Below are 23,844 nucleotides of genomic sequence, written 5' to 3'. Positions count from 1 at the left end.
CTGTGCGTCAGTGCTGTACTGCGAGCTTTATGAGTCCCTCGGTTATTTACCCTCCACACTGGCTTTGCTTTCCCTAATTGTCCTGAGACGCGGTCACCTGTTTGGTGGCCCACCCATCCCAGTCCAGCCTGAAAGCCCGCACTCCACCTTTGCTAACCGTGTCACTGCCTCCTGAGGCTCCTGAGGCAGGCATGCGAAGTCACTTCAACAGAGCCATGAGACAAGGAAGAGTTCTTAAAGGAACCCCAAGTTGCACCTGGGTGTTACAAGGACTTTTATGATCAAAAGACTCCATTGAAAAAGTGAAAAGGCAGCGTGGAAAAAAGAAGTTTGCATAATTAGCCAGCAAAGAATTAGTCTCTCGAACAAAGAACTACAAAACCCATTAAGAATGAATGAGCAACCCAGGGCAGAGCTGAGCGGAGGTCTTGAGGACGCATTTCAGAAAAGAGATCAATAAATCTGTGGGCACATTTTCAATTACATTAGGACCCAGAAAAGTGGAAACTAGCGTCTCATTGAGATATCAGTGCACGTCCAGGGAACAAGAGAACAGCAAAGCCTGGCGTCCCCGTGTGTCAGCAGGGCCATGATGGAGCACAAGTGAGTCTCCACCCCGTGGGAGGTCAGGTCCCTGTGTAATCCCTCTGAAAAAGATGATGACAATATGTACATAAGTCTGAACCGCACATATCCTATACGGCAGTTCCCCTTCTGGCCAGCTCTGTCACAGGGGTGGATGCTAACATCCACGCTGACACAAGTTACACATGAGGGGATTACACACCCCTTCCCCTCCTGTGTTAACAGTGCTGAACACACCAATTAGCACACTGCCCTCTGACCCAGCCTCACTCAGGTCAAGGAGGTAGCTCTCCCAGCCCCAGGCAGTATTCAGAATTGTAAAATCTAAAAACAACCCACATAGGGAACAACTGTAAATATGCAGATACCACATTTGTAAGGATCAGAAGAAAATGATCAAACTATACACAGACTGGACAACATAGATAAGTCTTTTTTATTTTGCCTTTATTTAAATTTTAAATGAGAATTTAAAATGTTATTTCTTGAGACATGGTTTTGCTGTGGAATCCTCGCTGTGGAGATAGCATCCTGGCTGTTGCGGAGCTCTCTTTGTAGACAAGGCTGTTTTCAAACTCGTGACAGTCCTCCTGCCTCTACCTCCCAAGCTCTGGGTTACATGCCTGTGCCGCTGCACCTGGCTTTGAAGATGGTGCATCACTAGGTACCTCCACTTCCAGCTGGCTGGGCATGCCCTCTACAACCCAGGGTGGCTTCCAGCTTGCAACAGCCCTCCAGCCTAAGCCTTCCCGCTCTAAGAGATGAGAGAGAAAAAAAAAAAAAATTAAGACTATTCTACCTGCAAGCCAGAAGAGGGCACCAGATTGTATTATAGATGGCCGTGAGCCACCATGTGGTTGCTGGGAATTGAACTCAGGACCTTTGGAAGAACAGCCAGTGCTCTTAACCTCTCAGCCATCTCTCCAGCCCTGAGATGATAAAAATCTTAAAGTTCTATTTTATTTCATTTTTGTGGTGCTAGGAATTGAACCTGGGAGAATTTGTGTACGCCAGGTAAGTGCCCTACCACTGAGCTCCGTGCCCAGCAGTAACACGGATGAGTCTTAAAGTGCAAAGACAACATACACTGGGTTCCGTTTGTGTGAACTGCAAAAGTAAAATGAAACCGCATCCATTTAGATGCACAATTCAATGTTAAAGCAGTAAGGAGAAATAAGAGGTTGGATTCCACACTAGCTGGGGTAGCAGTGGGAACGTCTCAGAACTGCGACATTCTCTGTAGTGACCTGAGGGGGGCGTTAGAGTGTCCCTTTCACAGTCACTCATTAGGCTGTACATTAAGATTTGATATACTCTTCTGTACACGTGACAGCCATGACCCAGGCGTGCCAGAGGCAGTGCTTGCCTGGAAACGGGAGGAAGGGGAGGCCAGGAGAGGAGGGGCAGTTAATAATTACGGGACAGCCTTGTGCGTCAGTCAGCGTTCTCAGCCCTTTGTCGCCTATCAACTCTCAGAGCCAGGCTTTGCTGTTACCCCTCCCATTTTTCAGCTAAGGAAACTGACATACAGAGAAGCGAAGCACCTCATCCAACATCAAACAGCAAGTAAATATCAGAGCTGGGCTTGAGTGCAGGCATTCTGGGTCCAGCATCCATGGTCTGGTACTGCTGGGCTTGAGTGCAGGCATTCTGGGTCCAGCATCCATGGTCTGGTACTGCTGGGCTTGAGTGCAGGCATTCTGGGTCCAGCATCCATGGTCTGGTACTGCTGGGCTTGAGTGCAAGCATTCTGGGTCCAGCATCCACAGTCTTGTCCAAGTACTTCCTGGTTTTGTTTTTTGTTTTTCTCTTCTCCTTAATTTTAAAAGGGATCTTGGTCCATCACCTCCATCTCTCCTAGAGTTATAAAAGTATATGTTAGGCTTAGTTTGCAAATAATTATGGACCAGGGGGTGTAGTTCTGTCTTAACCGGGGATCTCCATTGCTGTGATAAAACGCCATGACCAGGAGCAGCTAGGGCAGGATAGGGTTTGTTTGGTGTACACGTAGTCAGTCACTGAAGGAAGTCAGGGCAAGAACTCAAGCCGCGAAGGAACCTGGAGGCAGGAGCTGCAGTGGAAGCCCGGGCGTCGGTGGTGCTGCCTCCTGGCTTGCTTCCCTGTGGCTGGCTCAGCCTGCTTGCTCGTACAACTCGGGATCACCTGCCAAACGTTGGCACCGCCCACACTGGGCTGGGCCCTTCGCAACCCAGAAAATGCCCAACAGATTCACCTACAGTCCAGCCTGACGGAGCTATTTTCTCAATTCCGAGCCTCTCTTCCCAGATGACTCTGGCTTGTGTCTCAAGTTGACAGAAAACCAAGCAACACAGGCTCCCAGGTTTGTTCATGGCCCCCTGTGGAAGGGGAAAGAGTGAACACTTGGATTCTTTTCTGTCTGTCTTGTAGTAGAGGATAGATGTAAGCTGGTCAAAAGCCAGCTTTTTTGTTTGTTTTGTTTTGTTTTTCAGTTTGTTGTTTTGAGATAGGGTTTCTCTGTGTAGCAGGTCTGGCTGTCCTAGAACGTGCTTTATAGACCAGGCTGGCCTCGAACTCACAGAGATCTGCCTGCCTCTGCCTTCCAGGTGATGGAATTAAAGGCACATGCCATCACCGCCCAGCTCAACTTTTTTAGATTTAGAAAATACTAAGTTGTGTGTGTGTTTGGGTAGGTCTGTGCACATGCATGCAAGTGCCATAGTGGCCAGAGGCATCCTATCCACTGGCTGTCCTAGAACTCCAGTCACAGGCAGTTGTGCGCGCAACAGCCTAGGTGCTGGGAACCGAACTTGGGTCTTCTGGAAGCAGTATGTGCTCTTAGCTGCTGAGCCATCTCTCTAGCCCCAGCTTTAAATGAGCATACAAAGTTATGGGTTTTCTTATGACATCTTCACAAAGGCATACCATATACAGACTCAGACTTGGATTAGGACCATTTCTCGGTTTACCCAGCATTCCGTTTTCCTGGCCTCACCAGCTGGACTTCTCAGGTAGTTCAACCTTCGTCATGCTCTCAAGAAACCCTGGCCAGCAGTCTTCTGCTTTGCATCATTTCCAAAAGCAGGGAGAGCCAGGCAGGCTTTCCTCAGTGGCCACCCGACTGTTTTATGTGGAGAGACTTTTTAGCACTAGGCATACCACATTGCCAAGAAAGTTTTAGTATCTTAGCAAAACAGTTTTATACTTAATCCCTATTTTATGTCCTTTCTTTAGCATGAGTAATTAAGCACAGGAAAAGAAGATTCCACCCTAGATAAGGAATAGATGCGATCCCCATGTCTCCGTCACCGAGTGCCGCTAATGGCTTGGACAGAATGCACTGGAAGCTATTTGAGGTCTCTGAAACATTAGTCATAGCAGACAGGTTGGGAAGAAAACCAGAACTTAATGTATTATCAACCCGGCAGTGTGCTTCCCAGTTTTCCCTCAGCGTCCCACATCCTAGAAGCCCACACCCCGGCAGTGGACACCACACAAACAGCGCCAGGAAATGGCCCCTGGCTATGGCTCTGGTTGTGGGGGTGAGAAAGGGCTCCTAAGGCTCAAGCAGAGGGGGAAATCCCACGGTTGTGTAATTCCATTCTGTGTCCCCTGTGTCCAGCCCTGAGCTGTCCCACGGTGGCGGAGTTGACATTACCACTGTGGAGGTAATGGCAGTAGAGCCAATGTGGACTTGGGAGACGCTGACGTCTCAGGCAGAGACCTTTATTTTATTTTATTTTTTAAATCTTTGCCTTCCTGCTGGTTGTCCCAGATCTGGGTACAACAGTCCAGAAAATTCATAGTAGACTGTGGTAACCGAGGCTCAAAACATCAAGAATGAGAGGCCCAAGGAACCAGAGCGCACGGGGGTGCTTGGGAAAGTGGCTTCAAACAAAACTTTTCCGAATCCACCAAGGGACAGGTGACTTCCCAAGTGCCAGCAGGACACTGGGTGGTGCATAACAAGAGTGTCTGGATAGGCTCACCAGTGGAGCTGACAGTCAAACCACAGCCCACAGAATGCTGGCTGTCAGGACTTGCCGCCCAAACCTAGCCTGCCCGATTGTCTCCTAAAACAAAAATAACCCCCTCTGCTGTATTCACACGAGACCTCGAGTTCCATAAAACAGTATCGAAATAGCCCCGGATATGAGCCAAAATCAATTATCTTATAAAGAACCAGAGAAACCTCAACTTGCATGGGAAAAGCCAACCAACAATTGCCAAGGCTGGGATAGCACAGTCTTGGGTACGTCCTACCAAAGACTTTAATGAGGATAAAAAATGCTCTCAACAGACAAACGCTGCTGGAACTGACAGGAACGGGGAAGGTCTCGGCAAAAGTAGCAAGTGAATAAATAAAGAGAGTAACCGAGTTCTTAAGATCCACAAAATAACAAAATGGCGGTGGCAGAGGAGTCAGTGTGCTTGGGTGCGGGGAGCTGTTGGAATGTAATCCAGTCCAGCCAGCAGCGGTGGCGCACGCACGCCTTTAGTCCCAGCACCCAGGAGGCACAGGCAGGCAGATCTATAGAGAGGGTTCCAGGACAGACATCTAGGGCAACACAGAAAAACCCTGTCTCAAAAAAAAAAAAAAAAAAAAAGAAAGAAAGAAAGAAAGAAAAAAGAGAGGAGCATTTGTAAGTGACAGCTCTGGGCTTTGCCTGAGAACAGGAGGCTTTACTGTCTGGCCATCGGAGTGCCAGGTGAAGAGAAAGTCAGCTAATCCAAACAGGCATGAGAAGACGATCGGAAGACTGCCTAGATCCTTCTCATACACGCCCTGGTCTGTGTAGCGTGTGCTTAGCCTTCCTGAGGTCCTAGACTGCATAAACCAGGCATGGTGATGCACACATGGTGTCCCAGCACTTGGGGGGTGGAGGCAGAGAGAGCAGTTCAGGGTCATCTTTGGCTCCGTAGTGAGTTTGAGGTCAACCTAGGTTATAAGAGATGCTGTCTTAAAAAATATTTTTTAAATTAAAGAAACAAAGCAACTGTAGACCCCATCAGTTAGTGAAGAAAGAGTGTTTGGCAGGTTCAACCTTTATTTGTGAAGAAACAGTTCAGCACTCAGAAAGGACCTTCTTGAAGGGAGGATGATTATGATCAAAACACATCGTATGCGATTCTCAAGGAAGTAGTCAAAGTGTTCTTAAAAAGAACAAGTGTCATTAGCTGATGTAAGGCACCTGCAAGGGCTTATGGCCCACATGCTTGAAATCACGGTCCACTCCAGAAAGCGGTGAACTGGGGAAAAGGGACCTTATGAGATCTAGGTTAGCAAGAAAGAAATTAAACTGCTCTCCTCATTGATCACACATAGGAAATTCCAGAGAGTCTACAAACTGTTCCCCCAGACTCCTAGAACTGTACCCGAGCTTTAGCACGATGCGGGACCCAAGGTCAAAACGCAAAGGCTAATTGTGACGTGAATGCAGGCAATGAACAAAGACCTTAGAAAGTGTCTGTGAACACCCTCGAACCAGCATCTATGGATAAAAATGAACCACACACAGGACCGTCGGTAAACACTTCCTCTCTCCTCACACTTCAAGCCACGAGCCCCCTGTCATCATTGTCCTCCTCCCTGAAGGAGGCACACACCCCCCTTCAGAAAGCCTCATTCGGCTACTGCCTTCTAGTACCACTGTCCAAGGTCCTGGCTCCTCTGCCCTGGACCAGTCCCATCTGCTCCTTTGTTGGCTCCCAGAGGCCTTTCTGAGTGCAGTGGGGCAGGCTTCCGGAAGACACAGCAGGTTGCTGTCTTGTTACCAATGTAAGCTCTCCCGGGACCTCAGCAGTGCATGCCGACCAGTCTTAACTGGCTTACAAAGCCCTACCTACCTCCATGATTTCACGTCGGGGTCTGTGCCCCCCTCACCGCCCACCAGCCAGGGTGCTCTTGAGCCTTCTCAAGATGCCAGGTCTCTTCCTGCCTTGCTGCCTTTGTTCTTTCCTGGCTGCCCTGACCTCCCACATGGTGTGACTGCCTTCACTGCCCAGTGTCACCCTACAGGAAGATCACTTTCTCCAAGGTGGTCTTCTCAGACGCCCATCCCTTCTCTAGAGGGCTGTGCCTCCATTCATCCTGAAGACTCACACACCCAACCTGGTGGGCCTCACCTGCGTTCAGTCAGCCTCTCTTACTGTACTGCAGGTGCATTTCACCACAGACCTTGAGTATTTTGGGAGAACAGTTCTTGGCACATAATGAGTTCCTGACTAATACTTTCTTTTTTAAAGCAGGTGCATACATGTAAGCATGTACACATTAACACACATACACATACACATACATACACACACACACACACACACACGAGAGAGAGAGAGAGAGAGAGAGAGAGAGAGAGAGAGAGAGAGAGAGAGAGAGAGAGATATTGATTGTCCCCCATTCTTGTAGACCAGGCTGGCCTTGAACTCACAGAGATCCACCTGCATCTGCCTCCCGAGTGCTGGTGTCAAAAATGTGCGCCACCACGCCCGGCCCCTAATTTGGATTTTTAAAGTTACATTTTTAATTTTATTATTACTGTGTGAGTATGGGTGTGTGTGCCATGCATGCATTTGGAGGTTGGAAGACAACGTTCAGGGGTCGGCTCTCTTCCTCCATCATGGGGTCGAGGGACTGAGCTTGGCTCATCAGCTTTGCGTGGCAAGCTCTTTTTACCTACTGCACCATGTCCCCAGCCCTGATTTGGTTTTTATATTGACTATGTATTATTTTTATGACTAAAAAAAAAACTTTTTATTTTCTTTTGGAGAGGGGACTCTTACTTTGTTAAACATCTCAGTCCATTCATCTTTATAACAAAAATAACTTCGGCTGTGCAAGGTTCTGAAGGCCAGAGAGTGCAAGACGAAGGAGCCAGCCCATTCAGGAGGCTGGTGACAGCTCGTTCTCCAAAGCCTCCCCCCGCCATATGTCTTCACATAGCAGGAGGTGCAGACAGGATCCCTGGAGCCTGTCCCTGGAGCACTGATCCTGCCGGTAAGGGTAGAACTCTGGTGACCATATCATGTCATAACAGCCCTGCCTCTTCATAACCCCATATTGGGGGCTAGCTTCCTTCATATGAATGTTGGGGGACACTAGGTACAACTGTAGAGTGAGTCTTCTGGGCCAGCTGCTCTTTTGCCCAGCTGTCGCTCACAGTCCTGTAGCTGAATGAAGGAGGCCTTGCAGGGGCCATAGGCTCACTTGGTAGCGTGGACAGGATTGAATTTGGCCCTGGTTTTCCCAGGACAGAGGGGAGGTGGGAGCTGCTTCTGCCTGTGTTGAGAGACATGAGTCAGAGAGGTTCCACTCCCCATGGGCCCCTCCTTGTAGTACTGCACTAGGGCCGCCCTGCTGTGGACGAGTCAGCCATAGGGGACTCTGTCCTGTCAGAAGCCTCTTGCCTCCCCAATACCAGCATACACACATCCAGCTGAGCCTGGGTTTCAGTTTGTGAACGTCTAAGTTACTTTCCCGGGTCAGTTAATTTAGTCCAGGTCAGTGGGATTCTCTGTGTTTATTTTATAAAACTGCTTTCCTATTTTAGTTTGTCGTTGATAAATTGATCCCGTGTTGTGGTTTTTCTCCCTGACTGCAGATGATGTGGGAGTCATTTGCACTTTGGCCAGCCCCTCTCAGCAAACCCCCGTTGACTCCCATGATATGTGTGTGGCGTGGCTGGGTCTGTGGAGACCGCCCTTGGGACAGGGACTGGAGGGAACAGGACTGACTTGCTCTCATGCAGCTCTCCTAAGATGAGGGTCTGCTCTTCTCGTTTCCTTGGAGAGCCCGTGTGGACTGAGGAAGGGACAAGCAGCCTTGAACTTGGGCCTGGGCTGGCTCAGCAACTGCCATTCCACGTGGTGCTTGGGGACCTCAGGCGTATTATATGCCCTCTCATCCAGCCTTATCTGGGGTATGAGGATTAAATTGAAGGTGTCAGTGACGGCACTAGGAGTGGCCAGTGGCCAGTGGCCAGTAGTCTTTTTGATCTGTTCTTTCACTCTGCTTGTTTGACCACTGTTTGGACCTGTTGTCCTCTTCTTTCTCCATGCAAGCCTGGACACACGGGATGTTTATGTCTAATGTAGCTTTTATGGGAGACTGTACAGTGTTGCTTTGTTGGAAATGAAAGATCTATTTTGGGTAATTGTTCCTCAATCCATTTACTGCTGTACCCTTTGCACTTGGGGAATCCATCATAGCTGAGCGATGGGAGCCAGTGACCATGAGAAAGAAGATGGGCGGGGCCGATTCTCTTGTGTGAGGGGTTTGCATGCTGGGTGGACTATTTTGCCTGTATGTGTTTGCAATTTGATGCAGATTTGAAGATGGCCAGGTATGTGGCACATGTCTTTAATCTTAGTACCAGGAGGCAGAGGCTCTGTGAGATCAAGTTCAGCTTGGTCTATATAGCCAGTTCCAGGCTGGCCAGGACTACACAGTGAGACCTTGACTTAAAGAAAAGGCCAGGCGGTGGTGGCGCACGCCTTTAATCCCAGCACTTGGGAGGCAGAGACAGGTGGATCGCTGTGAGTTTGAGTCTACAAAGTGAGTCCAGGACAGCCAGGGCTACACAGAGAGACCCTGTCTCGGAAAAAAAAAAGAAAGAAAGAAGAAAGAAAGAAAAAAGCTGGGTATGGTGGCGCACACCTTTAGTCCTAGCACTCGGGAGGCAGAGGAAGGTGGATCGCTGTGAGTTCGAGGCCAGCGTGGTCTACAAAGTTAAGTCCAGAACAGCCAGGGCTATTACACAGAGAAACCCTGTTTCGAAAAACCAGAAACCAAAGAAGAGAAAAAAGAAAGAAAGAGAAAAAAATTTTTACTGTGAAGAATTGTGGTTATCTGATAGAACCAGTGGCTTTATATTCCCATAAGGTACTGAACTTTATGTACCTCACTAATGTTTCCATAAACTGTCCGGGATGAGAAACAGGGTTATGACCAGTAGGGGTCCCTTACTCGGTGATGGTTTCTGTCCGCTGATGCGAATGGGTGGTGGACCTGAAGAATGAGGAAAGGAAGGGCTTGCTCAAGACAGGGCTGTCGCATGTCAGTCTTTGTATTGGTTACTCTCCTGTTGCTGTGATAAAACTCCACGACCAAGGCGACTTACAGAAGGAGAGTTCCTTTGGGATTATGGTGCTGGAAGGCTAGAGTCCATGATGGCAGAGGAGAGGCATGGGGGCTGGCGCAGAAGCTGAGGGTGGAACCATAGCAGGAAACAGAAATGGAACTTGAAATGGTCCAAGTCTCAAGACTCCCACTGCCAGCTCCAGTGACATGACTCCCACTGCCACCTCCAGTGACATGACTCCCACTGCCAGCTCCAGTGACATGACTCCCACTGCCACCTCCAGTGACATGACTCCCACTGCCAGCTCCAGTGACATGACTCCCACTGCCACCTCCAGTGACATGACTCCCACTGCCAGCTCCAGTGACATGACTCCCACTGCCACCTCCAGTGACATGCCTCTCAAACAGCTCTAACAAATGAGGACCAGGTGTTCAAATGCCAGAGGCTGTGGGGGGCATTCTCACTCAGACCAGTTAGGCCCTGTAGCTGAGGATGAGGCTTTGCTGTCACCTCCACTTTGAGGAACTTTTGTGAGGGGTTTCTGGTGCCTGGAATAGGATTTTGCATAATAATAGTATTCCTGGTTGTTTCCATTTCAGAACATAGGTAGAGTGAGAACATCCACCTATTATTGAGAAAACATTGTTGTTGTTGTTATTTTTTTTATTACAAACAAGAGTAATACTGCGTTAGCTTAGGTTGTAAAAGCTAAGTACATAGGAAGAGGGAGCTGGAGTTGGCTCAGTGGTTAAGAGTTCATAGTTTTCTTGTAGAAAACCAGACTTCAGTTCCCATCACCCACATCAGGCAGCTCACAGCTGCCTCTCACCCCAGCTCTGGGGGCTCTGATGCTCTCTGACCTCCTCATACTAGATGCACCTGTGTCATATAAAGAAGTTATAATAAGCGGGCTGGAGGCGTGGCTCAACGGTTAAGAGCATGGGGCTGATCCTCCAGAGGTTCAGTTCCCAGCACCCACCCCAGTTCTAGGGGATTTAACACTCTCACATAGACATACATGCAGGCAAAACGTCAACACACATGAAATTAAAAAAAAAAAAAAGAAGTAATAATAAAAAGTAATTTTAAAAAGCTGATTACAGGGATCCCAAGGCAAGTAAGGTTGGTTGTCACATTATTCTCGTAAAGCCAGGCTGAGCAGGCTGAGTGCGCGGCAGGGTGCAGGCCAAGTCCCAAGTGACCTCAAGGTGTGTTATTAACTCGGCCGTGAGGTCCAGCAAAAGTTCAGGTCTCTGAGAATGTAATAGATATTTCCATTAAAATGTATCACCACAGTCGATCTTGTGCCCCTTCTGAAACAGAGCAACAGTGCTGGCCTGCACTTGTCTCCTTGGCGTGTTCTCTATGGACACACACAACTGAAAATTTGAAATGTGTTTGTTTGCTTTTGCAGGGGTGGAGGGACTGGTGTACGCTTTTTGTTGAGACGGGATTTTACTGTGTAACTCCTGCTGGTCTGGAATGTCTTCCTACATCAGGCTGGCTCGTACTTACAGAGATCTGCTTGCTTCCCTTTCCTGAGTGATAACATTTAAAGGCACACATACACACACACATACACATGACCACATCCGGACAAATTTTACATTTTTTAAACGACAGGACTAACTCTTTTAAAAAAAAGATTTATTTATTTATTTTTTTATTATGAACACAGTGCTGTGCATGTACACCCACAGGGCATCAGATCACACTATAGATGGTTGTGAGCCACCATGTGGTTGCTGGGAATTGAACTCAGGACCTCTGGAGGAGCAGTCAGTGCCCTTAACCTCTGAGCCATCTCTCCAGCCCTCTACAGGACCAACGCTTGATGAAGCAGTTTGTTTGTTCATTTGCAGTGTTGCAGATTGAAGCCAGGGCCTCCAGCACGTTAGACAAGGCCTCTATCCTGGCTGCACCCCTGCCCAGAAGTTCTGGCATTTGTTAGATTTTCCCCCTTGGGTGCATATCTTTTTAATATTCTGTATGATGGGATGGGAGTGCACCTGACACCCTTGTTCCGTAGTTAGGACAGAGCCCTTGTGTCCATCTCTCTCATGGGACATTGTCGTTACTTGAGAGAACAGGGGGCAAACTTCAGCCTTTTGAAACCCCAGAGTCCTGCAAACAACTCAGAGCAAGCACGCCGCGTCAAGGAACCACCAGTTCTGATGCACGCATTCCCAACAAAACTAATATTTTTGAAAAGGTACTTTCACTGGGCAGCCTCCCGGAACTTAGCGTTTAATTAGACTAGGGTTAGGGGCCGGCTAAGTTAGGACTTCCTCACCCGTCATTTTCCAAAATGGCCGCTGCATGCTTGGAAGGATGTGTGTGTGCGCTCTGCCGTCCAGTTGGTTCACAGTTAGTAATTGCTCTGTTCAAATCTTATTGTTTTATGCTCTGGTTTCTCAGTGGTTTGTGTATTTTCCTAGTGGGTTTGCCCTTGTAGTTCTGTTATTTCTGCTCGGTTCTGTTCCTTATTAGATGCACACACACACACAGTTTGCTCACAGCCTGCTTTTGTTTATGTCCAGTTCCCGAGCCTCCCGGGAGTTTGTACAAATTCTATAGGGTTCCCCCCCCCCCCAATTCTTTATGACTCTTACAGTGACTCAAAGGGGCATACTTAATCCCTTTGTAGGATCTGTGGAAGAGTTAACAGTTTACTTCAAAGTCTTGCGGCATCTGAAAAAGCACTTTGTGCGCCCACAGCTCCGTCCTGGCACAGGTGCTGGAGAAGGGGCGAGCTTTGCATCCCCCGAGCCACTTCCAGCCAGGAACAAAGCACAGGACATGTGTGCTCTTTGGTTGGTGGCTTGTGTTATCCTGCATTTTCTGGCTTGACTGAAGCAGGAGGCCTAAGCCACCAAGAGACTCAACATTTTCCCTTCAGCGGCTGCTGGCTCGCCGCTGTAGTGTCTGGGAGAACGCTTTCCACTGCTGCATCAGCCGCGCGTGGCTGTTGGTGCTTATGAAGCCAGGAAACTCAGGAGTCCTAGAATCTCCTGACCTTAGACAGATTTGTGCTCAAGATGGTGAGGCCTGGACCTTGCTGCAGGCCACCCCAGAGGCACATTGTCCCTGAAGCATTGGTGTGTTCGAAGTAACGTTTCCTCTGCAGGCAGCCCTAGGCACCTAGTTCCAATAACTCATTGGTATAAAGTGTGGAGGTCTAGAAGCTCAGGGGCTCTTTGTGGAGGAGGTTAACGTTTGGGCCTTTAGAAATGATCTGCTGACAAGTCAGGCACTCTCAGAGGGAGCCCCAAAGCAAAAATTAGAAATGGAAACTGACAATACAAGGGAAATGAAACAGGAGAAGACAGTTGTGTCTAAGCAGAGCCATGGGAAACTCTCAGTGGGTGGGCTGAGCGTCAGGACCGCCCAGCGCAAGGCAATCACTGTAGTGAAAGATGACTGACCCAGAGAGGCTGTTACTGCTGCCACTGCCAGCACTGCCTTCTCACCACAAGTAGAAAGGGACAAAGATTCAAGTCGCAGGCTAGTCCTCAGGCTCCTCTGGTCACACACCACTCATTCAACATATTTATGGGCCCCCAACTTTGCACCCTGTTATGTGCTGGAGATACCAGGTGAGCTCTCCTGAGTGTGTGTGAGTGCACGTGCGTGAGTGTCCCATTCATTAGAAGATAGCAATGTGTAAGTATGAACAACAGCAACTGGTTTGGGCTAGTCTTTAAAGAAGGGAATTTTCTGCCTGGGCCCAAGTACCTATCAAGTGAAAAAAATAAAATAAAATAAATCAAGCACTTGGTTCTCAGGAATATGAAGGGCAACTCCAGGGATCTAGGTTGCAGGAACAAACGGCCCAGTTCCTCAGCAGGGTTTTTCTCTGTGTCAGTAACTTAAGGAAGAAATGGAACACAGCAAACCACACCTGCCAGGTGCCTGCCCTGGGGACACACAGCCTGCTGCTGATCCACCACTTGGCCTGCAAGCAGAAAAGCAGTTCCCTGAGGGAAACTAAGACCCGTTTGTAAAAGAGCATAGGCCAGTGGCTTTTGCTCTTGAAGCCTACAAGCAAACAATGGCGGGAGGCAGTGAGGGATGCAGGTCAGGTGCAGGGCACAGGTGAGCCGTACTTAGCTTACAGGCGAGAGCAGAGAGGGCAGTCCCACCCAGCATCCCCTTAAGGCATCAAGCAGAGCCAAACACACCATGACCAAAGCAACGTGGGGAGGAAAGGGTTTGTTCGGCTCTGAGCCTGTAGTCCACCACTGAAGGGAACTCAGGTGAGGAAGCCGTGCAGGAACCAAGTGAAGTGGAGGCCGGGAGGAGTGCTGCTTTCTGGCTTGCTCACGAGTGGCACCACCTGCAGCGAGCAGGGCCCTCCCCCATCCACTACTGATCCAGAATATGGCACACAGACTTGCCTCCTGGCACTCTCATGGAAGCATTTTCTCACTTGAGGTTCCATCTTCAGAGGAACTTATCTTGTATCAAGTTGACAAAAAAACTAAGCTGCGCAGTGCAGTTGTGAGAAAACCCAGAGGGCCCTTCACAGGACTTCTAGACCAGCAGAAGAGATGCGCCAGCCAGATGGTCTGAAATTACAAACTGCAAGGGAAGAGTTAACGCCATGTTAAAGAGAGTGAGCGGGACACAGCCTAGCTAGGGCAAGAGATACCCTGGTAAGAAGAGCCTTTGACCCAGGGTTTGAAGAAGGCAGAAAAGAACCAAATAAAAAGGCTAGGATACTTTTCAGGTAAGAGACAACAACAATGAAAAACAACAACAAAAACTATGTTGAAAACTTGCTTACTCAACTGAAAGCTGAGCATGGTTGTGTAAGCCTGTGACCCCAGCACTCAAAGGATTGACATGGGAGGAGCGTGAGCTCAAAGCCAGCCTAGACTACATGGTAGGACCCGGCCTCCCCGCTCGCTTCCTAGTCCTCCCCCAGGAAAAATGATTGAAAGAAGACCAAAATGGCCGGAAGTCAGCACAGGAGAAGACAGTGCAAGATGGGGCTGGAGAGGAAGGGGGAAGGCCACACCACAGAGTTCCTTTTTGTCCAGGACTGTCTGTTAAATGTAGCCTTGTGATGGCTGTGCTTGAGGAGTGCTGGGGTGGGGTTGGGGGCGGCGTGTCTATGCATTGAGGGAGATGAAGGCACTACAGAGGACACGCTTGTTTGAGCGGACAGGCTGCCCATCTGACAGTGTCAGAAGACGAAGCTCAGAAAAGAGGTTGGACCCAGGCCAGGAGGTTTATACCTGCAATTATCCTGAGTCAGGAGGATGTCAAGTTCCGCGTCAGCCTGCGCTACAAAGTGAGATCCTGTCTTAAAAAAGAAGACACATTGAGCTAAACGTGTACCCGAACAGCTCCAGGCCACAGTGAAGAGAAGGAGAGCCAAGCCTCTTCCTGAGGTGAGATGTTGGGAAGCAAGGCAGATTGCCCACGAGGAGAGGCCTGTGCACACAGGACTCTGGAGGCGTGCAGCGAGTCCCCCTGGACTGCCGTGTGAATGCTTAAATCACAGGAAACGGCAAAGAGTGTTCAGAACTAGAGGTCACCAAGCGTTGGGATTGGTGGGGAAAGTTCATAAAACACAGTATTCCATGAGGTACTGTGAAGGGTCGCACCTCCGTAGCAGGGCCGCCTTAGAACAAAGGCCACTCCTGCCCCAGCTCTGACCACAGAACTTACGAGCAAGCCTTGTTGAAAAGATTGAGCTGTCTCTAAGAATTCAGTTCTACCTCAGGACAATTAAGGACTCCCCATGTACCAAAGGTTCTAACAAGGCAGAAATTCACATGGCGGGCCACCAACCAGATGCTGCCAGGTAATTCAGAGACGCATGAAAATGAAGTCCCGGGGGAGGGGGAGGGGCGGGATCAGTCAAGGCAAGCCTCGAGATGATGTGGATGTTAGCGTTAGTAGCCGAGGACCTTAGAACATATCCCATCTGCTCAACAATGCGGAGGAAGCTTGGGAACATTAAGGAAAGGCATAGGAGGTATAAAAGGAACTAGATATAAAAACAATACTGTCCGGGATGGGAAACTGTACTGGTTGGCTCATCGGCCAGTTAGATGCAGTAGAAAAAGAGAGGGACGTGAACTAGGAGATGTATCAATAGAAACTATCCAGAATGAAATGGAGTGAAAAATTACTAGGCAAACAATAGGCAGAACAGTATTGAAGCATGGAACGGCCAGCAGCCTCATCTGTAATTGAAAAAGGGAGGAGGGAGGAAGAAAAATATTTGAGCTAGGTTGGTTTATTTTATTTTATTTTATTTTATTCCAAATTTGATTAAAGCCCACAGATCCAAGGCCTTCCACAAGCCCCAAACTAAGAAAGGCGGTGAAGCCACAGTACCTTCCAGGCAGGTGGCCTGAGAGCAGAGGCAGGGCCCCTGAGGAGGTTCAGGCAGGAGATGGAGGGGGGGGGCGCAGGGAGGAAAGCCAGGTGGTGAGAGCTGCCCTCCCAGGGAGCACTGTGAGCAAGATTCATGTAGGAGGTTGTCAGCAAGATGGATGAGGAGAGGGAACAGGCCTATGGCCCATTGTTCCTCAGAGGTTCAGCTACTGCGGAAAGCGCCAGAGAGTGTTCTACTGTTCCAAGGGGCCTTTGCTCAGGACAGCACATTCCTCTGGTAAAACCCGCCTCCCCACCGTGTGTGTGTGTGTGTGTGTGTGTGTGTGTGTGTGTGTGTGTGTGTGTGTGTGTCGTGGAGACTCATCATTTCCACTGACTCCTTCTCAGGGTCTGAGATTTGAACAAGTGGAGAGCCTCTGCCAGCCTGCCCCACACCCACCCCTCACTAGGGGTTTCCAAGTCAGGAACAGAGGGGATGGACTGCAGTCCCTTTTTTCGTGATAAGACTAAAAATACCACCTACACCAGTCATTGGGATGTTGTGATGAGAACTGTGGGGAGAGTAAAGCCAGCCCAGGGGAGGCTCAGCTCTGGCAGTACCCAGAGGCCTCTGCGTCCCTTCCCAAAGCTTGTGTGTATGAACCTAAAACCATCCCGTTGGGTTGGGGGTGCAAGCTCAGCTTGCCTAGCTTGGGCGCTTTCTCCTCAGTACCACAGAAAACCGAAACAACCGGACAACTATCCATGTAAATGCCAGTGCGGCTGAAAATGCCAGCTGCATTGCAAGATAATAAAATATTCTTTATCCGGACTCCTTCAGTCCCCTTAATGTTCTCAGGGTACAAGCCCAGTGAAGTTCTTGATATTTTGGAAGTAGCTAAAGCCCACGATCACGTTGACTGGCAAGTGCAGAATCAGAACGTCTGGTCTTATGTAACTTTCAGTTCATTCAGAGCGGCAGTTCTGAAGCTGGGGATGGTGGAGCACGCCTTTAATCCCAACACTCTGGGGATAGATCTGTGAGTTCGAGGCCAGCCTAGTCTCTAATGGCGAGCTCCTGTCCAGCCAAGGCTACACAGTGGGACCCTGTCTCCAAAACAAAACAGAACGGAACCCTGAGTTGTAGTTACTTCTTCTAGACTCCTTAAGCCTTGCCCTGTAGGCGCCTGCTCAGCGAGGAGGCGGACTGCTGTCCGTCTTCTCCTGCCTCCTTCCAGTAGCTGGCTGACCCTGCTGGCTGCCCTTGGATAGCTGTGGAGAAGCTATCCAAGTGGGTATCCTGTGGGTAGTGATCCTTTTGGGGAGAGTCAACCCTTTCACAGGGGTCACCTAAGACCATCAGGAAACACAGATATTTACAGTGCAATTCATAAAAGTAGCAAACTTACAGTTATAAAGTAGTAACAGATGTAATCTTGTGGGCATGGTGGCACACGCCTTTAATCCCAGCACTCGGGAGGCAGAGGCAGGCGGATCACTGTGAGTTCGAGGCCAGCATGGTCTTCAAAGTGAATCCAGGACAGCCAAGGCTAACACAGTGAGACTGTGTCTCGAAAAACTACAACCAAAACAAAACAATGAAAAAAAAAATCTTCTGGTTTGGGGTCACCACAACATTAAAGGGTCTCAGCATTAGGAAGGTGAGAACCTCTGCTGTAGGGTAGGACGAGTTAACTCTGGAGGAGTGTTGCACTCTTTGGATCCTGCATGTGTTTAAAGTTGGCGCAGGGGGTGTTGGTGTAGGCATCGGCTAACTCCTGCTCATCTTGGGTACCACAGCTCCGGGGAGTCTGGGTAGCTACTGTGCTTGTGGCCACTGAGGACCTGTCTATGAGCCCTCTATACGGATGTTTGGGGGAAGCAACTAAAAGAGTGTCATCCCCGCCCCCTCCCGCCCCAGCTCATTTGTGCTTCTCTGCCACAGATTCTGAGAGCACAGGCCAGCCCCCCATGCAGCTCTCCTGCTGTGGCAGGCCATCAAAGTGTTCCTAGACTTACCAGATAGGAGGCCCTTCTACAGGCAGCCCACTGTGCCCCCATACTCGAGGGGCATGTAACAGTTTCCCTGCCTATACATTGGCTTTCTGAGATGTGGGCTTTATAACAGTTCCCTTCAAAGGAGGTTTTCAAACCGTCTCTTCTCTTTGGCAACTGGCTTCCCTGTACTTGACGTGAGGAGGCCTTCAGAACTCTGTGTGAAATTCCTAACTTTAGAGGCTGCACAGTTGTCTCGATAGGGAAGAATGTTTGCTGGTCTTGCAGAAGACCTGAGCTCGGCTCTCAGCTCCCACGTTGGGTGGCTCACACTCACCTGTAACTCCAGCTCCAGAGGACCGAAAGCCCTCTTCTGGCCTCCTCATCCACCTGCACACATGTGCTCGTACAGACGCGCGCGCGCGCGCGCGCACACACACACACACACACACACACACACACACACGACACATAAATTAGAAAAAGGAATTTGTTACTTTAAAAGCTTGGATGGGGGCTGGAGAGATGGCTCAGCGGTTAAGAGCACTGACTGCTCTTCCAGAGGTCATGAGTTCAATTCCCAGCAACCACATGGTGGCTCACAACCATCTATAATGTGATCTGATGTGCATTGTATACATAATAAATAAATAAATCTTAAAAAAAAAAAAAAAAAAGCTTGGATGAAAATTTCACATTAATCAATTTCTGCTCATGATTGTTGTGACCAAGTGATCCTGGTAAGGACAGCCAGTGAGTAACTGTCAATCATCTGCTCATCAGCTGTCAATCTAAGGCCATTTGCTCACAGTTACCCTGCCGACCGGTTCCTGCCATAGGCGTATTTCCATTTCTGTACCAATCTACAGATTCTATTTGCTCAATCTACCACTCATTTTATAGAGTGATGAATTTTACCTATAAAAAAACAACAACTAAATTCTCAGCTTAAAAAAAAATAATCAGAAAATATGGTAACTTGACAGGGCTCAATTCCTGTGGACTGAGGAGAATGTTGTGAAGTTCGTGTCTCAGAGGACAGACAGGGAGGCCTTGGGAGGGACAGCGCTGGCTGGGGATGCTTGCCCATCGCGTGCAAACCTTGGGTTTAATAATTCTCAGCACCGGGGTGGGCTAGAAAGGCAGTATTCTTGGTTTATTATAGAACCTCCAACCACCTCTCTTCCTCCCTCCCTCCCTCCATGTACATGCACACTCGTGTGTGTGTGTGTGTGTGTGTGTGTGTGATAAGACAAAGCTCACAATGACAGTGGACAGTAACTGCTGTATTCGTGGTTGCTGTGTAGGAAGGTATGAGTGTGGTGCGTGGTTAGTATTGACCGTCGCCTTGATGGGACTTAGAATCACCGTGGACGTCACCCTTTGGGTGTGTCTGAGAGGGCGTGTTTAAATTAGATCGAGATAGAAAGGCGCGCCTGAAGTTTTGGTGGCACCCTTCCATGGCTAGAGTCCTAGACTCAGTAAATAGGACAGAGCCACATGGCCAGGGGCCTTCATGGCCCTCTGCTTCCTGACTATAACACAGCAGCCAAGTCCTTACCACCAGGCTTCCTGACCATGATGGACCCAACCCTGAACTAGGAAACAAAATAGCCCTTCCTTCTTTAAGCTGCTTTTGCCAGATATTTTCTCTTAACAGGAAAACGAGTACTAAGACAGGGGATGATAATGATTTTTTTTTTTAAGACTACTCAATAGCATTCCACTTCTGTCTCATTAAGAATTGAAGTAAGCCAGGCAGTGATGGTGTACACTTTAATCCAGCACTCAGGATCTCTTGAGTCTACAGAGTGAGTTCCAGGACAGCCAGGGCTAAAACAGAAACCCTGTCTTGAAAATAACAACTAACCAACCAACCAGCCAGACAAACAACAACAAAAAGGAATTGAAGTCAGAGCCTTGAGCGTGCAAGGCAAGCCGTCTCTCCACAGAGCTACATCCCCAGCCCTTGTAAAGTTTTATTTTGAGATTTGATCTTACCAAATTGTTCAGGCTGGCCCTGAACTTACAGTACGTGCTCTCCTGCCTCGGCCTCTTGAGTGAGGCCTCTGTGCCCAGCTTGGGTTTATCTTTTGAGACAGTTAGAGTCATCAGTGTGAAATGTTGACTCCAAAGGCTGTCGCACTGTCCCCTGTGCTCCTCTGTGTTGTGTTCTTGCCTGTCGCCTGATGTTTGGGTCACAGCAAGAGTGAGGGCCCTCGCTAACTTCTGGAAGAGGCCCACTGGAGAGTGGTACGTTTGTGTGTTGTCAGGGCTGCAGCACACCAGCACAAAGGCTACCCCAGGGCAGCCGCTGCACGGGGACAATCGACAAGTGTTGGGCAAGTCGGTGACGTTTCTTCTTCCCAGAATGCCAGAATACAAATGTTGAAAGAATATTCAACTTTGAAAGCGACTCTTTAGTTTTTAGAATTGAGCCCTTTTTGTTTTTCTTCCTGGTTTTTATAAGTTCTTAACATATGAAGTAAAGTCCTATCTCTGAATTAGAAAAAGAAAAAAGAAAACAACAACAACAACCAAAAAAAAAAAAAAAAAAAACCAAAACCCTAGGGTTATCTGAGGAAAGTTTGCTTACCAGGGGGGAATTCTCTTTGGGTAGAAAGCCTGCTGTTGCATTCTTTGTCCTAGTTGTTATTTTCAGTGTGAAGATGTCTTCTCCCAGGTTGAGGATAACTAAGCACCTTTGCTGAGCAAGCATGAGGACCTGAGTTCAAATCCCCACCACTTGCATAAAAAGCTAAGTGTGCCTGTGCTTGCCTGTAACCCCAGCACTGTGGGAGCAGAGACAGGATTTCGCGCACTTGCTGGACAGCAGCCTAGTTGCTTGACTCAAGGGAATAAGGTGGGGGTGACTCTGCCCCCTACAGATTGTATATCCCTCACACTCACAACACACACACACACACACACACACACACACACACACACACACACTCACACCTTATTGGCTTGCTCCTCCTGCCTCGCTCAGTTAGCTTTCTTTTATACAGCCTAGACTCACCTGCCTAGGTATGGTACCACCCACAGTGGGCTGGACTCTCCTATATCAATTAATAGTTAGGAAATTGCTTCATGGACCGGGCCGCAGGCCGTTCTGATTGAGTCAACCCGCAAATGAGATGACCTGAGATAACCCTGGGTTGCTTCAAGTTGACAGCTCATACTAACTAGGACACTGGCTCATCAAACAGATTCTGTGCTCGGAACTTCGAGGAACTTGAGATGGTTTCCCATACCTTTCTACGGCATACAGTCTCGCATTTACCACACTTCGGTTTCAATGGCCATGCTTATTCCGGGAAGCAATTCTGTTATGGCGTATGTGTTTGCTTCCGTTCTTTGAAGCACTTGTGTTAAGCGTTCTTTTCCAAGCACTGACTGTCCCCAAGGTGTAGTTCTAGGAGTGCAACCCACAGTGGCAGCGACGCTTGACTTCAGTGACATTTTCTGCGTTTCCTTTTCAGAGTATGATCGCCTGGGCTTCCTCCTGAAGCTGGACTCTAAACTGTAAGTAGAACGGGGAAATGCCGTAGCTCTGCGGAGACATCGGCGAGAGCTGGAGTCTCTCTCAGAAGGGTCACCCCTCTTACCCTATAATTTTGGGGGTATTCCCTGGGGGCTTCTGCCCTCGGGTTGTAAGCAGAATCTTCAAGCTGGGAACCTGGGCAGGATGGGGGTTGGGGTGGATACACTGAGGCCTTACATTGGCTGGCACAGGTGGCTCATTACAGAAGGCCACTGCAGGAGCTCCAGGAATGGAGGGTACTGGAACAGCTTTCCAACATAGTGGGAGTGATAGAGAAACTGTCAAAGATGCCTTCCCAGCAGACGATCCTGCGCGCAAGCCTCTAACTTCTGCCCTGTGAGCGCCTACCCTTCCTCCCACAGGCCGGCCTTGCCGTCTGGCCCTCAGAGGTTTGTTACCTCTGCCTCTTCTTGCTAGGCTGCTGGGAAACCCCCATATCACTTACTCTCTGCATCAAATTGTCTTTCCCTTGCTTCCTTTGAGTTTCCTAGCCCTGTTGCCTGCCAGTTGTCTGGCTCTCCCATAATTAACTGAAGTGATGATGATTAATCTATTAAGGGCACAGACTCAAAGCCAGGCAAAGCTTGGTTCAAATCCCAGATTGCCACTTAACTGAACTTGTGGCCTTGAGCAAGCTCTTGAGCTACTTTGAGCCCATTTCATCTGTAAAATGAAGACAGGGTGTATCCTCTACAAGCTGTCATAAGGATGTAATTGGAGCAGTTAACTCTGGGACCTCTGAGTGCTGGCTATCCAATTCCCCAGCATTCTTTTCTGGTCTCTCTGGTGCCTGAACAGCATAGGTATAGCTTTGTTAGGTACTCAACAGATCCTGAGTGCTTGGATAGATGGATGGATGGGTGGACGGGTGGGAGGTGGGTAGATGGATGGATAGATGGGTGGGTGGGTGGATGGGTGGACGGGTGGACGGGTGGGAGGTGGGTAGATGGATGGATAGATGGGTGGGTGGGTGGATGGGTGGATGGATGGGAGGTGGGTAGATGGATGGATAGATGGGTGGGTGGATGGATGAGTGGATGGATGGATGAACACAAACCCATTTGAGCATCACACCATGAGTTGGATCTCCATCCATTCTGTTTGTCCGCTCACACAGCTAATGCTTAGTCTCCTCTGGTGTCAGCCATCTTTGCGCTTCTGTCCGTCTAAGTGTCATGGAAGACGAGAGTTGCGCTCCTTTTCTTGCTCTTTTGCACTCAAAGATCTTACACCTGGCTGCTTCCGATGGTGGCAGTCACACCTAGGTTAAATCATCACAGCAGGGGCTGTGGGGCTTTCCCATGGAATGGCTCCAGCTGGCCCCTTTTCCTGGAATCTAGGCTCTGGAGCCTCAAGCTGTGGGTTCAGGCACTGTAGCTCTCCCAGCTCTTATCCATCCTGGAGGCAGCTGCCAGGGAGGAATGGTCTGGTCTCTGTACAAGGCAGGCAAAGGGATGTTAGGCCCATGTTAACATCTGGGGGGGACGAGCTTGATTGTGCTAACGAGTCACAGGTTTCCTTCTTAGAAATGACTCCATTTAGTGTAATGAACGGAAAAACAAAACAAATCAAGTATAAGCCAGAAGCAAGTGAAATGCCACCAGACCAGAAAAGAGACGGTAATTACCGAGTCAGATCGTACGGATGAACAAAGGAGACGTTGCCGTGGACATACTAAGCACAGTGTTTAAGCAGTCTTTACAGTGGAGGAGAACACTCCTACCCTGCTGCTTTGACAGCTGAATGCTGTGGAAGAGATCGCCGGTTAGCCTGCTGCTGAGTACCAGGCTGGCTCCATGAATCATCTGAGGCAACTTGGACTTTGGCCAGGGAACTGACTTGGCCCTGTTTTTAACTCGCACTGTGAGAGGCAAGCTAGGACCTTCCTGCCCCTTGTTGCACGGGCTTCTCCAGTCCGCCGCTTTCTTCCGAGGGAAACACAGATGTATTCAGAGAGAGGTTCCTCGGTTAAGGATTCTGCTGTACAGGCAACTCCTCAGCCATGTTTCTACCTCTCCTTACAGGCTTCTTCTGGTTGTGTGGTGTTCTGTCTCTGATGTGTAGGAGGAACACGGCCTGGGTCAGGACTGGGGCTGAGTTCTGTCTCTGCTTCTTTTTGCTCTGTGACCGTAAACAGCCCATTCAAGCTTTTTGAACTCCGGATTTTCCTTATGGAAAATGCAGACTGTTCACTCACATTCATTGTTGTTTTTGAAGAATAAAAGAAAGCATTGTATAATCTATTGTGAGCGTACAAATGGAAGGATTTCTTTGTGTTTATCTTAATTCACGTTAATTTCGCTTCTGGAGCAGAAGAATGTATACATT

General features: G+C 48.9%; 1 protein-coding gene across 6 annotated transcripts in view; it reads left to right on the top strand.

Annotated features, from left to right (window-relative positions):
• Positions 1–23,844, top strand: part of ST3GAL3 (ST3 beta-galactoside alpha-2,3-sialyltransferase 3) — a 208,043-nt gene that overhangs the window by 85,153 nt on the left and 99,046 nt on the right. For all 6 annotated transcript variants that reach the window (XM_084785058.1, XM_084785055.1, XM_084785060.1 and 3 more), the window contains one exon: positions 21,455–21,497. In XM_084785058.1, coding sequence (XP_084641184.1) covers positions 21,455–21,497 — 43 coding nt within the window. The remainder of the gene's footprint in view (positions 1–21,454; positions 21,498–23,844) is intronic.

The sequence above is a fragment of the Acomys minous genome, assembly GCF_964271855.1.
Source record: "Acomys minous genome assembly, chromosome: 6".
NCBI lineage: Eukaryota > Metazoa > Chordata > Mammalia > Rodentia > Muridae > Acomys > Acomys minous.
This window is presented reverse-complemented; position numbering and strand designations above follow the sequence as displayed.